Here is a 15,073-nt window from a genome sequence, read left to right on the forward strand (position 1 = left end):
GACCCAGGGATTCCTGCTTTCTCCCAATTTTGATAGAATTTTGGAAGAGGTAGAAGCCACAGTGTTTCTCTGACCAGTAGGAAGGTCTGTGTTGTGTGAATGGAGGTCTCAGTTCTTGGATTCACCACGAAAGATTTACGTGAGGATCCGCACTCCAGTAAGGACAGCCAGAAGGAAAGGAGCAAGCACGAAAGAGTTAATTAAGGGCGGTACACTCTCGAGGTGGGACAGTGGGCAGGCCCAGAGGTGGTGACTGCCCTGGCTGCAGGGGTCCTTCCTTTTTCTGTGAGCTGGGTCTTGTTTCATGGACAGACAGGGTGGTCTCTAATAGAGGCTGCTTCTAATCATTTGAGAAACTTCTCCCACAAGATGGGAGTGGCTGTTTTTGACCCTATGAAGTTTGTACCCAAACTATCATGGCGGCCTTCCCTCATGGTGGGAGAGAGCAAAACTGCAATGCAAATGCATAATAATGAGTCTAGGTTACCCTACAGCAGAGATGGAAGAGGAGATGGTGTACTTTGCACTTGCGGCTCTTGGTCTGTTAGCCCCGGGGTACCGGGAGCCACGGCGTCAGGATGTTGAGGGGTCTTGGAGGCCACAAAGTCAGGATGTTGTGTGTGCAAGCATCTAACGCATAAACTATTTATCACTGTCCTTGCCTCCAGCTCAGGTCTAACTAGCTGCCTGCTCTGTCACTTCGTGACCATGCCAACCGAACGTTAATCAAAGGGAAAAGGGTCCTTCTGTACCTTCTCCCCGAATGGATGCCTGGATGACTAGGAAAGCCTACAGGAGAGAGGGAAGAGAGGCAGTGACCAAGGAGGGCCGAGCCCACAGGAAGGCAGCACTTGCCCAAAAGAGCACAGGCTTTGTCTTTGATTCTTCCTGCTCATGAGACCATGACCTTTACCTTGAAGAAGGTCATCAGGACAGAGGCCAGTGCAGCAGAGAGAACTTGGAGTTAGCATCACAACCATGGTTCAAGTCTGGACTCCAGCTGTTCCTGACTGTGGCTCTGAGCAAAGTGTGAAGCCTCCAAAAGCCTTCATCTCTGCTTCATTTGCAAAAGTCAGGATAAAAAGGCCTTTTATTCTGTTGTTGTTGTTTGAGCTACCAAGTGCAAGTTCCCAGCATGGTCTGCTGCACAGGGAGCCCCCCAGCCCTCATCGCCCGTTCTTCTCAGTATCTATCCACACCACCCCTCAACTCACTGTGTCTGCCTGTGGCTTTCTGCTCGGCAGAACAGGGGACAGCCCGTCAGCCCTACCAACTGGTCACTTTGCTGGGCTTCAGCTTCTTCATGGTAGTGATACTATCACACCCCTCCCCCCACGATATGACAAAAATGAACAGACTTTAGGAAATGTTACACGTGCAGTAGTAAAAGCAGACATTAGGCAGAGGGCTAAATAGCTATGTAACAGAGTGTCCAGAGGATGGCGCTGTTGCATTTCATTCTCTGGCTGGGAGTGAAAACGCTTTGGGGTTTTCCGTGGGAAGAATAACCCGTGAAAGGGAAGCCAGGAAGCATTTCTTGGGGGTGCTCCTTGGAAGTTCTCTTCCCAGCACATCCGTCCAAGTCAGTCTGCCTTGAGTCACAGCCCACAACAGTCTTTTGAGAGTGACCCAGGCCAGAGGCTCTCAGGCCTCGCCCCCAGCAGATGTAGAGCCATAGGCGGCTTAGGACAAGAAGTGAGCAGGTCCCCACGCCCAGCCCATAACAGGCACAAGACAGCAGCATTCTAGTGCTCCTCAGAGTAGAAATATCAGAGCCGAGGAATCGGGAGAGGGGCCAGAGGGAGTTCCACTAGAGTTGGGTCTTCACAGACGGTGACTTGGGCTATGCAGCTGGGAGTGGGATGGCCAGGGCAGTTGTCCGAGATTGAGAGTGTGGCCCTGAGGGAGTGTGGCTGGAGCTGGGTGTTGAGCAGGGACATAGTAGGAGCTCGTGCTGGAATAGTGGGGCAGGTTGTAGGCCTCTGGGCAGGGGAGGACTCATGGTCCAGACCTCCCTCCCCTGGCATGGGGGAGATAGGGAAAACATGGGGCTAACTGTTGTCAACTTGCAAATGTCTACTCTCTCACAGACCCATACACATACCCTTATATGGACGTTTCCACTCTCCCATCCTACAGGGACACTGTCCCCATGAGTCCACCCACCACCACTTTCTCCCTGGCCTCCAGGGAAAGAAGGGCCTATGGGAATGGGTGGGCAGGGGACAGCATGGAGCGACCATCCTGCCCAGGTCTCACCTTCAGGAAAGTCCACAGTTTAGACATTTGATTTTATTTCGAAGTGAAACTTTGATGCAGGCACAGAAGTACACCACCAGGACTAAAAGACATTCCTCGTCTGTCTTTATGATTCAGCAACATTGTCGTACTGGGAATTAGTATTTTCTACAATTGCAGTAATTAATTGTATTTAAATTAATGAATTTGTATTAATTGTGTTAAAGCTCTTCATTGGTTCCACGTAAACATTTAAGACAATTTTTTTTTTTTTTTTTTTTTAATACACTGGGAGCTTCAACCAGTTTGAAAGGCCTGGGTCTCTTCAGGCCTCTTACAGGCTTCGCTCTGGCCAGTGGCCAGAAAGGCCATGGAGTGGAATCTTCACCACTTCCAGACTATTCCTCACTCCTCCCCATTCCATGCGTGACCTCTAGAGTCAGAGGAGAGAACGGAACTCAGAGGAAACAGAAACTCTGTCTTTTCTCGGGATCAGTGGGTGCTGAGTCCAATCCTGGGGCCCAAGCCCAGGACAAAGCTGAACACACACAGCTGAAGAAAGCCAGCAGGTGCAGGCAGAGCTGGCCATGGCTAATAAGGACCTGAGTTCCTCAGTGGCTGGGAGCCCTCACCTAGGAAAGCTGGATGTCATCACTTGAGCACCTGTCACCAAGAAGTAAAAATAGGGACATCGCAAATACCAAAGCAAGGACACATTTATTCCAGCAAATTCAAATCCAGGTTCTGTCTCCCACAGAGTCCTGGTGGGAGGGAAGCCCACAGTTGTGTTATGCTGGTGAGCCAGTTATGCTGAGTAAATTAACAGCAGCCACGGGAGCTGTAAGCTGCCCTGTCCCTCAGGGTAGATCATACCTGCTTCTTCCAAACCATCTCAAAGTTCGAAGCCACGGGCAGCTGGTGGTCCCATGTGAGCTGCTGGTGGGACAAGGGCCCATGTCCCTCCAGCCACAGTGCACACTGCAAACCCAGGGCTCCTGGCACGCACTCTCTCCATCCTGCAGTTGGTTTGGGGAGTGTTCCTCAGTGGCTCGAGGGTCATCTTAAAAATCGTTGGGCCATTGAAACAGCATAGGCACCGAGCAGTTGGAATGGGCCCTGGGTGCTCCAAACAGCCCAGTCATACTGGTGGTACTGGCGAGGGCTGAATCCAGCTTGCCCCATGCTCCCTGCCTCCCAGAATCTAATTATTCTTTCGCTGCAAGGTGACCCGATAAACTTGGATGGGGTATTTGAGAAGCCTCAGGGCTTTGGTGGTGGACAGACCTATGCAGACCTACGGTTTGAAATCACGGCATTGACTGGTGTTACTTCAACTGCCTGCGTTTTGGTTCCTGCATGTATAAATTGGGACTCATAACACCCATCTCGCTGGGTTCTGGGAATCCGTAAAATGATGGGTGTAGAGCACATGCTGTCTCTGTCCCCTTCACCCCCTGGTGTTATTGGAATGTGTCCCACCCTTCTCGCCTCCTTTAATCCCCGCAAATCTCTGTACCTCAACTGTCTATACTCCCCTGCCTCATTTGTGCTATTTTCTGCTGACTCCGGATTATTTTTCTCTTGTCCTCTTTCCATTGTCACCCCTTGCCCCCAACAATCCTTCTAGGCTTTCCTCTTCTCCCCAATCCCCACCCTGCATCCCTGGCCATTGCCTTCCCCTGCGGTTAGACCCAGTGGTGTACGCTTGGTGTGGGCCGGCATTTACCTTCAGGACATGGCAGCTCCCTTTCCTCCCTCAGGCTGCCATGCAGGCAGACTTAGTCCCCATGATGCCCAGAGGGACACAGGAGCCCTCCACCCTGTTTCACCCTGCCCCTCAGGCCAGCACTACCTGCACCCACACTCTGCCACACTCATTCCTTCGTAATGGTACTTGAGGGTGGGGACTCCCATGTCATCCTTGTAGAGGATGGAGATGGGGCTCAGTTTGGTGGGCACACAGCAGGCCTTGCCCACCTTCATGGGGAACTTGAGATGCACCAGGGTCTGCACAATGGCATGCTTTGTCGGCGTGACGTCATCGGCTAGGGGGAAGAAGCAGCCACCTTTACATTCATAAGCATCATACTCCTTGGGTGCGATGATCCAGCTGTCCCAGCCAATGTCCTCGAAGTTCACCCGCAGGGAGGTCTTCTGACAGTGGTTGTTGGCACCGGCACTCCTCTTCCGTCTGGCTAAAGAGGATGCTGAGGCCGTGTGACCTTCCCCGTCCTCCTCATCCCTGTGGTCACCTGCCTCTGCCAGATCATTCTTGGAAAACTTCTTGAACATACTGTCCTGTTCGTGGCCAATCATCTCCCGGAGCTCCAGCCTGGTCTCTTTGGTCCCATTGCTGCGGTCATTGGAGAAGACAACAAAGAAGGGCAGGTTTTTGGAGCCTGGGGGGACACTGATATCCAGCTTGTCACAGCCCTTCCTGTGACTCTCCACAGTCACTTCCAGTTTATTTTTGTTCTTGGTGGAGTCTGCTCTGACCCACCGCTTCACAGCACTGGAGACCTCAAAGGTCTCCCAGCCCTCATCCGAAATGTCCTGGGACACAAGGAATGTCTTGGTGTCTGCAGAAGCTTCCCAAGCATCTGCTCCATCCAGAACATCGTAAATGGCCATGTTGCCTCTCAGCCCATGAGAAGTGTCTGCATGACTTTGACAGGAGACATAGAGTCGGAGCTCGGCCCTGGTGATCTGCTCATGCCTAGGAATGGAGATGTTGAAGAGCAAGATATGCTTCTGGAAGGGGAAGTCTTCTGTGGCTGTGATAGAGACAGCATCTGAAAGGCAAGTACACAGGGATGGTCATCTTCCAAGACACCAAAACTGAGACTCATGACTTGGGTCTGAGGGCATCCAGGATGACACTGACTGACTCTGTCAAGTCTTCATTTGGTTTCACTCAAGCCCTTAATGTAGAAGAGAATTTCAAAAGGTACATGTGGGACCCTCCAAAGCAAAACAGAGACAAAGAAGCCTTGCATTGGAGTGGTCGGATCCAACTTTTTAGTGAGCATCTACTCTGCTCAGCATTGCAGTGGGCACTTTGCATTCTATACTGCCCTATACTTTGCATTCTATACTCTTCACAGTGGCCCTGGGAGGATCTAATTAGTATTCCACTTTCACAGATGTGGAGACTGGATTTAGGCTGTTTAACTGCCAAGTGCACACATCCTGTAAAGCTCTTCACATAAAAAAAAAAAAGTCAAATAAACGACATAGCAAAGCATATTGTCAGCCTCAGAGTGCAAATCCCGAGTGTGTGATGTTAAAGCAGATACCCTGGGAGGGGCTGGTGAATTTCCAACATTAAGACAATGTGAAAAATCTCAGCAACTTAAATGGTGTAGAAACAGAATTGTTATTCTGAGCAAAGCAAAAGTGGATTTTTTTTTTAATGACTATAATAAAGAAAGAAAACAGATCAGCCTCGATTGCTTTGTCATGTTAGGTAAAAATGAGGTTTAGCTTTTAGCTATAAAATTGTCTCAGTTTCCAACTTCTCCTGGCTGGCACACAGCCGTCAGGACATCTCTATTGTGCCATGGCTCGGTCACCAATATGAAGTCATGACACGAGGGGAGTCTGTGTGGTGCTGTGAAATCCAGCAGTGTCTGACAGACTGCTGTGCTAATCTGGACTCAACCCCTTCCTAGGCTTGTGACCTTGGAGAAGTCCTGAGTCTCTCTGTGCCTCAGTCTCCTTATCTGTAGAATGGGGCTCATCCTAACGATCTTTCAGGGCTGGTGTGAGGCTTCCACAAGATGGCACACAGAACTTACTGTCACTTTCCCTGGCTCATAGCAGATGCTCAGTCAATATTTCTGTGTCCTTCCCAGGCCCTCCTCCCCAACATGCATGTCCCCCTCAAAGCACATGGCCCCTCACCCAGGCTTGATGTGCCTGACATTCTGGCTCCTGCAGAACATTTGTGAATAGTGACTGGGTGTATGCACATTAATGGCCTACTGTACCTACTGTGCCATGCTTTGAAAATCACTGTGGGACCGTATCACACATTTAGAAGACAAACAGCATCTCTACCTGAGCTGCCCTTGGACCGTCCATGGAGGGAAGCGTAATTGCCCTTCACAGGAGTGCTGGTCATAGGCACAGCTGGGACTGAGTCAGAAAACTTGTTTTGGGTACATGGAAAATGCTGGAGAGGGGAGGGGCTGATCATTGAGATGGTGCCAAACGCTGGACTCCAAGACTATGGGATTTGGTGATTAGGTCCAGCCAATGAAACTCAGCCTTTTCCTAAAGCACAGGCAACAGACATGCTCCGGGGGCATTGCGAGATGCTGGCAGCCACTGGGTGATCTGCGGGTTGCATTTTTTTTTTAATTAAGCTAATATTTTACAAATCAGGCAAGTTCACATAAAATCCAGAAAAAACGATTTTTCTCCTTCTTCTGGGCAACCAGAAAATTCAACACTGCTTGGCACGCATCATGACTCCAGCATCCTTCAGACAGGATGTGTGCTCTGCAGGCTGGGCAGGGGTGACCTGCCATGGCACCGAGCCAGGCCTTTTAGGGGTTTGCCGGTGTCAAGCCTGGGAGGAGAGAGGCCCCATGCGCATGGGTGTTCAGAGAGACAGCAGCAGCAGGAAAAGCCCAAGATTTGTAGGCACATGGGGCCTGTGTCGGAATCCAGCTGCCGGACCACTCCGTGACCTGGGCAAGTTTCCCCAGCATCTGCCAGCCTTGGCTTCCATGCTCACAAAATCATTTCACTTATGTTGGGTGAATTAGTGGATGTAAACCCCAAGTCAATGTTTGTTACCTTCCAGCCCTTTCAAATCAGGTAAATCATTTTCTATTTAGAAAATAAGTTGTCCTCTCAGAAAAATTTATTGGACTTGTAGATACCTTTTGGTGGGAGAGAAACAAACATTCTTTCAAAGTTAAAAAGTACATCCATTGGTTGAAGGCCAAATAGGTTGTCTGTTTCAAAGCAGGGAAGGGGAAGAAGAGAAGGAAGGGATGGAAGAAAGGGACCTGGCATTCCCCTAGGCACCTCATGTGTAAAATTGGCCCTGGGCCCAGAGAAGGAGAACCTTCTACAGCAGAGCTGTCCAGTAGAACTTGCTGCCAGGATGGGAATGTGCTATACTCTGCCCTATCCTATAAGGTATCCATTAACCACACATGACCATGGAGTGAGGGATCCCAAGCCAGTGAACTAAGTTATTAATTTTATCTCATTTTAATTCATTTAAATTTAAAACTTAAAGAGCCTCCTATGTCACCAGACCCGGCAGTGCTGCCCTGATCCCTGCGTCCCCCCCACCAGGGGGAGGGCCCCGGCGGAGTCGACTCTACCTTCCACGCTGAAGCTGCGCACGATGTTGGACGCGGGGGTGGTGGACTTGTCGGTGGTGTATCTGTTGTACAGGTCGATCATATACTGGGGTGGTTCCGCTCGGGTTCTGTCCTGGGAAGGGATGCCGCTGAGGTTGAGGCTGCGCAGGAAGTCCACCTTCATGTTCTCCAGAAACATCCTCAGGTTGAAGGCGCCCTCCTCCCGCTCCCCTCCAGGCCCCGGGAGCAAGCGGTGGGCATCTCCCCCAGCTGACGCCCGTCCCCGGCTCTCCAGGGGCTTCCCGGGCGCGTAGCCAGCCAGCAAAGAGAGGACAGGCAGGGTCACCCAGAGCGCCCCGCAGCACATCTTGGGACGGCGCTGTCGCCCTGAACGGGAGACTGCGGGCGGCGGCCGCGGGTGTGCTAGCGGGCGCAGGGAGAGGCCCGGAAGGAGCGAGCCGGCATTTTCCTGCCCAGGGCTCAGCACCGAGCCCTGGGGCCAGTTCACAGGCTCTCACCCGCCGTTCCCCAGAGTGGCCTCCACTTGCTCTTATCTGGCCCTCGATTCCGTGCTCCCACCTCTTATCTAAGGGAGCTCTCTGTTAATGAAGGCTCTATAAACATCTGACAAACACGCAGGGCTTGTGGGAAGGGCACGGCCTGCTGCAGAGCCTGAATTTCTCCGTGGGGTTATCACCCCCTAATTAGGATCCTCTCTCATTTCCTTGCCAGCTCTGGTCCGAAGAGTCTTGAGACAGGGTGACACATGCTCCATCTCCTGGGCCACACAGAGAATCCAGGAAACAGACAAGACCAGAAAGTCCTCCAAATATAGCACCGACCCAAAACTCTCAGAAGACCTTGGCAAATGGTGGGTGGGGTCGATGCCGGGCAGGGTCTCCCTGGGTGAACAGGAGGCCTGCTCCCTGGGGAGCACACTGGTTTGCCTGTGTGTGTGGTCGGAGAGCAACCTGCATGCTTTCTCATCTGTCGAAGGAGTCCTGAACCTAGGGATCACGGAGGAATGCAGCACCAGGTGAGGGAGGCTTTGGAGTCCCCGAGAGGAGGGTTCAAATCCTGGCTCCCTTACTGACTGCCCACAAGTGTCACTTGACTTCCCTGAGCCTCGGGTTTAGAAAAGACATGTGAGAAATCAAAGATGATCGCATACAAAACTTCACGGCAGTGTCCGCAAGCTCGGGTCAGCCGGGTGGGCACATTCTGGCTGCCACTTCCCTGCACTTCCCCAGTCTGCTCTCCAGAGGACACATACCCATCCTGAGACTGGCTGCCCAGCCCCCAGAAGAGCTGTCCCTGGGCTTGGGGCTGGGGGCGGTCCTTGCTTGTGTCAGCTGGGTGATTGCTTGGGCCACACTTGTCAGCCAGGAGAAGCAAGCAGTCTGGGGAAAGGAAGGAAAGAGAACAGGGAAGCCCTGAGGGCAGCATGTGCCCAGGAGCTGTCCCGCTGGCCTGAGGAGGCCGACAAGCTGTAGCCCAGTAGGGGTCTGTGAGGTCCTGGGGTCTCCGTTATGGTAAAACCATCATGCCCATGAGTAGATTGTCCATTCCCATTATGTGTGGGTTTGACTGAGCTAAAAAAAAAAAAAAAAAAGGAGTAGCTGCACATCTCAGGGGTCTACTCAGAGGGGATTTGAACATGAAGTCTGTCTGTGCTGGCAGGCCTCCCGAGGAGAGGGAACACTGAGCTGTGCAGCTTCAGGAAGATGGAGGAGGGGCGACGCCGGCCAGCGGGCAGAGGTCAAGGATCCCAATGTGTGCCCAGCATTCTTTCCACCCTTAGTGGGGGCAGGGTGAAACCAGGAGCCTCAGACTTGCCGGGCCTGGACAGAACTTGCTGTCCCCATCCTTTGGGGACACTGTCAAGGGAGGGTGGACGGGAAAGGGTGCAGCTTCAGAAGTGCTGCTGGGAGAGGCGGCAGGAAGCACGCTGGGCCTTGAGCCAGTTCAGTGCAAGAATTCGCTAGGGCAGGGGAAGGAGGAAGGGGTGCAGAGCCTGGAAATGGAGCTGCAGTGTGCAGCAAGGAGGGTCTGGGAGGAGCTGGAGAGCCAGGCAGGCATACCCTATGGCTCCAGTTCCTGGGGGTAGCTCAGAAACAGGCCACATTCAAGAGGCAGAGCCAAGGGACACATGGGAGTGGCCTGAATGTGGTCAGGGGAGCATAAGGGGCTGCAACCTGATGTTTTCTTAAAAGCATGGTAGATCTTATTTTCTGGTTGTAACAGTAGTATATAGTGCAGATGATTTGGGAAATGCAAAACATTGTGAAGAAGGAAACAAAAATAACCTACAGTCTCACTCACCAGTGATGCCCACAGTTAATATTTTGAAATCTAGTATATGAGCTCCACAATCCCCAATTTACAACTCTTTGGGCCAAGAGTGTTTTGAGATTCAGAAATGTTCAGATCTTGGAAATTTGGTATGGCATAAAGACTAATATTCCCTGTGGGGCTGGAGTCAATACCTTATAATTAAGTACATTAGCGTTTCTGCAGTGAAACAAATAAAAACACACATACCCATTCAGATCCGGTTTTGCCACAAAGAGTCAAAAGGAACGTCAGGTTTTCTGATAGTTTTGGGTTTGAGATATCAAATAAAGGGCTGTGGACCTGTTTACATGTGGGGTCACCACAACTGGCCATGGAGGCTGCTCAGGAGCCCTGCCTGTAATGTGGGTGATGCCCCCAGAGCCGTGTACTTCTGGAATTATCTGCCCAGTGAGCTCAGGGTATCACTACATCCATGGGTCCTTCCTTTACTATTTTCAACTAATGGCATCAGGCCTCTTGACCCATATCACCAGGAAGTCTGATCCATTTCTTACACTGTCCTAGTGCCCTACAGATTTGTTTAGTTCAAAGAGGTAGAGGTGGGATGGTATCAGTCCAGCTTCTTAGTGCTAGAAGTGACGAGGGAGAAAGGGGTTCTAGCAGGTCTCACCTGCTGTCATTTCTCAATGACACCTAGTTTTGCTGCTGGAGATGGGTCCCACATATCTAACAGCTGCCTGAGCACAGGTGCTGGGATGCCCTGACTAGTTCAGGTTTCTTCCCAGGTCTCCATAATGTCCCCCCTTTGGGCACTGAGATAACTGATTTCTTAGGCACACTCCCAGGCTTACCCTTCTTCAAAGGCAGGTATCTGGACCAAGAGAAGAAGCCATCTATGGTCATATTGTGATCCCATTCTGCCCTCTCTCACAAACCTCTAGAATCTTGTGGGGAGCCTGCGCTGCTAGCTCAGACTCCCAATCTCCTCAAGGTGTTGTGATTTCAGAGACCCTATTACGAGGAGGAGTAGGAACAGAGTTCTAGGTTTGCAGGATGAAAGGATTCTGCAGAGGGACGGCAGTGGTGGTTACAGAACAATGTCAGCGTACCCAATGCCACTGAGCTGCCGATGGTAAATTTTATGATATGTATATTTTACCACAATTTAAAAAAGAATTTTTTAAAGTATATACTTTAGAGTTCTTTTTGTGGTAGACTGCAGAAAAGCAGAATCCAAACAGTTTTAAGCAAAGTGGATTACAGCTAACTAATGAAAGCTGCAAAGTCCAGGGAAGGTTTGACTGTAGCCCAGCCTTGTCCAGAGTACAGACCAAGTTGTAGTGGTGTTTTCTTCACGCCCAGAGCAGCCTTCCACTGTGTGGTCTTCACCCTCTGCCTCCCTGTTTTAGCAAGATGGCTGCAGCAGGTCCACACTGCATCCAGTGCGCCCTGGGGTGGGGTAGAGTGAGGGCAAAAGTCTCTTGTCTAGGAAGTCCCCGTTAGTCTCAGTGTGGCTTCTTGGTCCTATTTGGGTCATCTGCCCATGCCCTAGCCAATCACAGTGAACGAGGGGAATGCAATGCGCTGATTGGCTTAGATGGGGGTGATGTTGCTGACGGCGAGGAATGAGAATCAGATTGGGATAATCCCTGAGAGACATTTAGATCTGGTCCCCGGAGGAAGCCACTACTAAAAGATGGTAAGATGGTGTCAGTATCTTCCCATGCCATGAAAAATTTTCATATACTTCACTTTTAATGACTGAATAATATCCAACAGTATGGACCTATCCTAACATATCCAACATTCTCCAACCGTGAGACAATTGGGGTATTTATTAAGATAATGTTGCAAGGCACATTGTTATAGGCTAAATTTTATATTACTTTCTAGAGACAGTCCATCATAAGAGGGATGTCCAAGTCAAAGTGTATGCAAACGACTTCAAAGCTCTTGGTAAGCATTGCAAGTTGCTTTCCAGAAATGTTCTTCTACTATTCACTTCCATTAGCAGAGCCTAAAGACCCGTCTTACCACCCCTCAGTGGTAGCTCTTTCTAGTCTTTAGTAATTTGATGAAAAAATGTGTTAACTTGCCTTGCTAGCTGAACAGGAATCTATTTTCTCTCTGTTTTAATAAGCCACTCCACAGGGTCTGGACTTAACTTTCTAGACGGTACAGCGGTAGCTGCCCCGTACCCACACCTGGTCCAGGGCTGTGCTCAGGAATCATGTTTGGTTCCATGTTGTGTGTCCAGGGAGAAGACTGGAGTGATCCACAGAGGCCTGCAAGCTCCTATGTAACACTGAGTGCCATGAGTATAGAGCCTGGCACACGGTAAACATTTAACAAGTACTTGTTCTTGCTCTTGTCTGTACAATGTCTGCTCTTTCCATCCCTGTTTTGGTTACCCCTGGAGCAACTCTGCCCTTCCCTTCTGCAAAGCCCCTGCCTTAGCTGTGCTTTCAGTTTGGAATGCCTCATACTCCTCCTCACTGCCCTCCACCTAGGCCAGTACCCCCTGCCTTTTAGTGCCTGCTCAGGACTGCCCTCCACTGCTTAGCCTCTGTGTTCTGAGTGACAGCACTCAGACATCTGGATTCATCTGACAACCACTGTGACGGGCCCTGGGACCACTGTCTGCTGTTGGCTTGAGGTGGCACATCCTTCTGGCAATTTGACATGGCCAGAGAGTGGGCCCTGTGTTCATGGTGGATCAAAAACCTCCTCTGGGCAGGCCTCCATGCTTGTATCTGTACATGTTCTTGAACACTTCTGGGTACTCCTAGCCTTGTGTAGATCAGGCTGGCTCTGCCCTGTTGGGGGGGGGGGGTTGACACAGCCTTGTCCCCCTCTCTGTACTTGATACCCAGACAGTTTGGCATTACTCTGCTATGGTGGTATTTAACCAAAGCCCGTGTAGTACCATCCCTCCCAGGACTTGTGAATTACAGAAATAGAGTCAGCACATGCAGTTGCTATGGGAGAAGTACAATTTAATGAATAAGAGAGGCACATCTGACTCAGCTATTTATTTCAAGGACCATTGAAGTTCATCTCTCCAACAAACAGACTTCAGCCTTCATTTATGGAGGTGGGACAAGATCTGCCTGTATTCCTGTGACACAGCTGCCTCCAAGGGGTCAGGAAACCCTCTGTCCCAGGAAGTATGCCATGAAGACACCTTTCTCTGTGAGCTTCTCAGACTCTACACTTACCCACACATTACCCAGCAGATGAAAACTGGACCCACCCTGAGGCTGTGAGGAGAGAATGAGTCGGGCTGAGCAGAGCCTATGCCTCTTCCCAGCTCTGGGCCTAGCCTCTGTGAGACCCTGCTGGCATCTGGCACATGGTAAGTACTCAGCCAATGTGAGCTGTCCCAGGACTGTGCTCAGCTGGTCATTGCACTTTTTGGAAGAGTGGTTCTTAAAGTGTGGTTCCTGGACCTCCAACAGCAGCACCTGAAAACTAGTTAGAAATGCAAAATCTTGCCTTGGGTTGGCAACTCTAGAGGTAGGGCCCAGCAACCTAGTCAAGCTTCCATCTGATTCTGATGCACATTCAAATCTACACATTGGGTTTGATAAAAGAGGAAATTGGTATGAGCCTTCTAAGAGATAAAGCATGTCAATATTGCCTAGTATGGGATTGGGCACACAATAGCAACTAAATAATTGAACAAACAGGTGCATTCCTCTGCTCACCCCTACTCATACAGACAGGACTGCTGGCACAGACTGAGGGATTTAGGGTGGGATTAGAATGGAGAGGGAAGAAAAATATTGCAAGGCTGGAACGAGCATCATTCTCTCCGAGAATAGAAGAGAGGAGGGAATAAAAATCTCAGGGGCATCAGTTTATCAGTGAAGGATTTTATGTTTCCAGGTTTTGGTAGAAGGAAATAACCTTGAAGAGCCAGGGCTGGCAAGCTGATCCTGCCCTGCTGGTCTTCCCCCCAGAGTCCTGTTCCGCCCCTAAATGCATTTTGCACAATGCACTATGCCCAGCCAATCCAGCTCTTCCATCCTGGTGGAATCAACTCCATTCCTCTCCCTTGGGATCCCCCTCCTCAGACCTTCCCACACTCACCCTAGACTTCTGCAGACTCTTTCAGCCTGGCCCTGCATGTGTCCTGGCCACAGAAGCATTAGCAATAGGCCACAGCACATGTGGCATTTCATGAGTGACTGAGACATACAGAGGCACCTGTGGTGCTAAACCAAGGCTAAACACTTGGTGGCACCTGGACTCAGTTTCCCCATTTGTTAGGAAAAAAGGTTACATCAGAAGTTTTCCAAAGTCTCCCTCCACCCCCGGCTGCCTTAAAGTTTCTACCTTTCAGTTGTACTGTCTCTACCTGTCACATTGAATTAATCTATGAGGCCCTACCCTTTCAGGGGGTATAAACCTTCAGGAACAGGGCTCAGTGGCAGGCCACCACACTGCTCCCTCCAAGCTGACATCGATGAAGATGCGTGACCTCAGGGATCCATGCACATCTAGGTTGCATGCTGGAGCCTTTTACTTTTGTGACAATGTGATGCTGATATTTGGCTTTTAAGAAGAAGAAAAAATTGTTTCATACAAACATTTCTTTCTAAACCTTGCTTTACTGTAAGGTCACTCAGTGCCATTGGGAAAACCCTAATCAGCTTGTTGGCGGTGGGGGGCGGTGGTTGGGATCACTCTCTGGGAAGCTGGGGAGCAGCACCAGCCACAGAGGCCTTAAATCTGGCAGCCTTTGGTGTGAAAGCCGACATTGTCCATGGTCTAGTTAAAACATAGTTGGTGACCGTATTCTTTATCTGTTCTGAGCCTGTTTTTCTGTTCTACCAATTAGGAAGTTAAGTTGCTGTGAACCTACAAGATGCTGTATCTGAACTGTGTGGTCTTTATAAAGTTTAGCAGCCACCGAAGACACCACTTCCTTCCAGCACACTCCAAAGTCATCACTGCTGGGGAACATCCATCCTGGCACAAGCGTGGAGCCCCTGTATGGCTGGACACAGGAAGATCCTCCCAGCCTACCCCCCAGCCTTGCAAACCAGACATGAAGGCTCACAGAAGCTGTAGGGTTTTGGGGTAACCCAGATCTCCCAGGAACTGCGAAGGCCAGAAGGCATAAGACAGAACTCTTACAGGACACCCCAGCTGCATCATGAAATAGAAGGGGAGCAGTGAATGAGAAAAAACTGAGGGGCACGAGGAAAAGCAAG

The 15,073-nt window shown here is 50.4% G+C and overlaps 1 protein-coding gene across 1 annotated transcript; it reads right to left on the bottom strand.

Annotated features, from left to right (window-relative positions):
* Positions 1-2,516: 2,516 nt before the first annotated feature.
* On the bottom strand, positions 2,517-8,077 carry GDF2 (growth differentiation factor 2). The gene is made up of 2 exons (XM_046026176.1): positions 7,581-8,077; positions 2,517-5,030 (listed from the first exon to the last, which is right to left on the bottom strand). Exons 1-2 carry the CDS (start codon positions 7,924-7,926, stop codon positions 4,087-4,089), a joined length of 1,290 nt encoding a protein of 429 aa, XP_045882132.1. The 5' UTR covers positions 7,927-8,077; the 3' UTR covers positions 2,517-4,086.
* Positions 8,078-15,073: the final 6,996 nt, after the last annotated feature.

This window comes from Meles meles, chromosome 13 (genome assembly GCF_922984935.1).
Source record: "Meles meles chromosome 13, mMelMel3.1 paternal haplotype, whole genome shotgun sequence".
In the NCBI taxonomy this organism is placed as follows: domain Eukaryota; kingdom Metazoa; phylum Chordata; class Mammalia; order Carnivora; family Mustelidae; genus Meles; species Meles meles.

What these genes read in the sequence shown, in the direction of transcription:
- GDF2 (XM_046026176.1), bottom strand. Translation starts at nt 7,926, where the DNA reads ATGTGCTGCGGGGCGCTCTGGGTGACCCTGCCTGTCCTCTCTTTGCTG. An exon ending in GCGCAGCTTCAGCGTGGAAG is followed by an intron (nt 5,031 to 7,580) that starts GTAGAGTCGACT and finishes CTTGCCTTTCAG; the next exon opens with ATGCTGTCTCTATCACAGCC.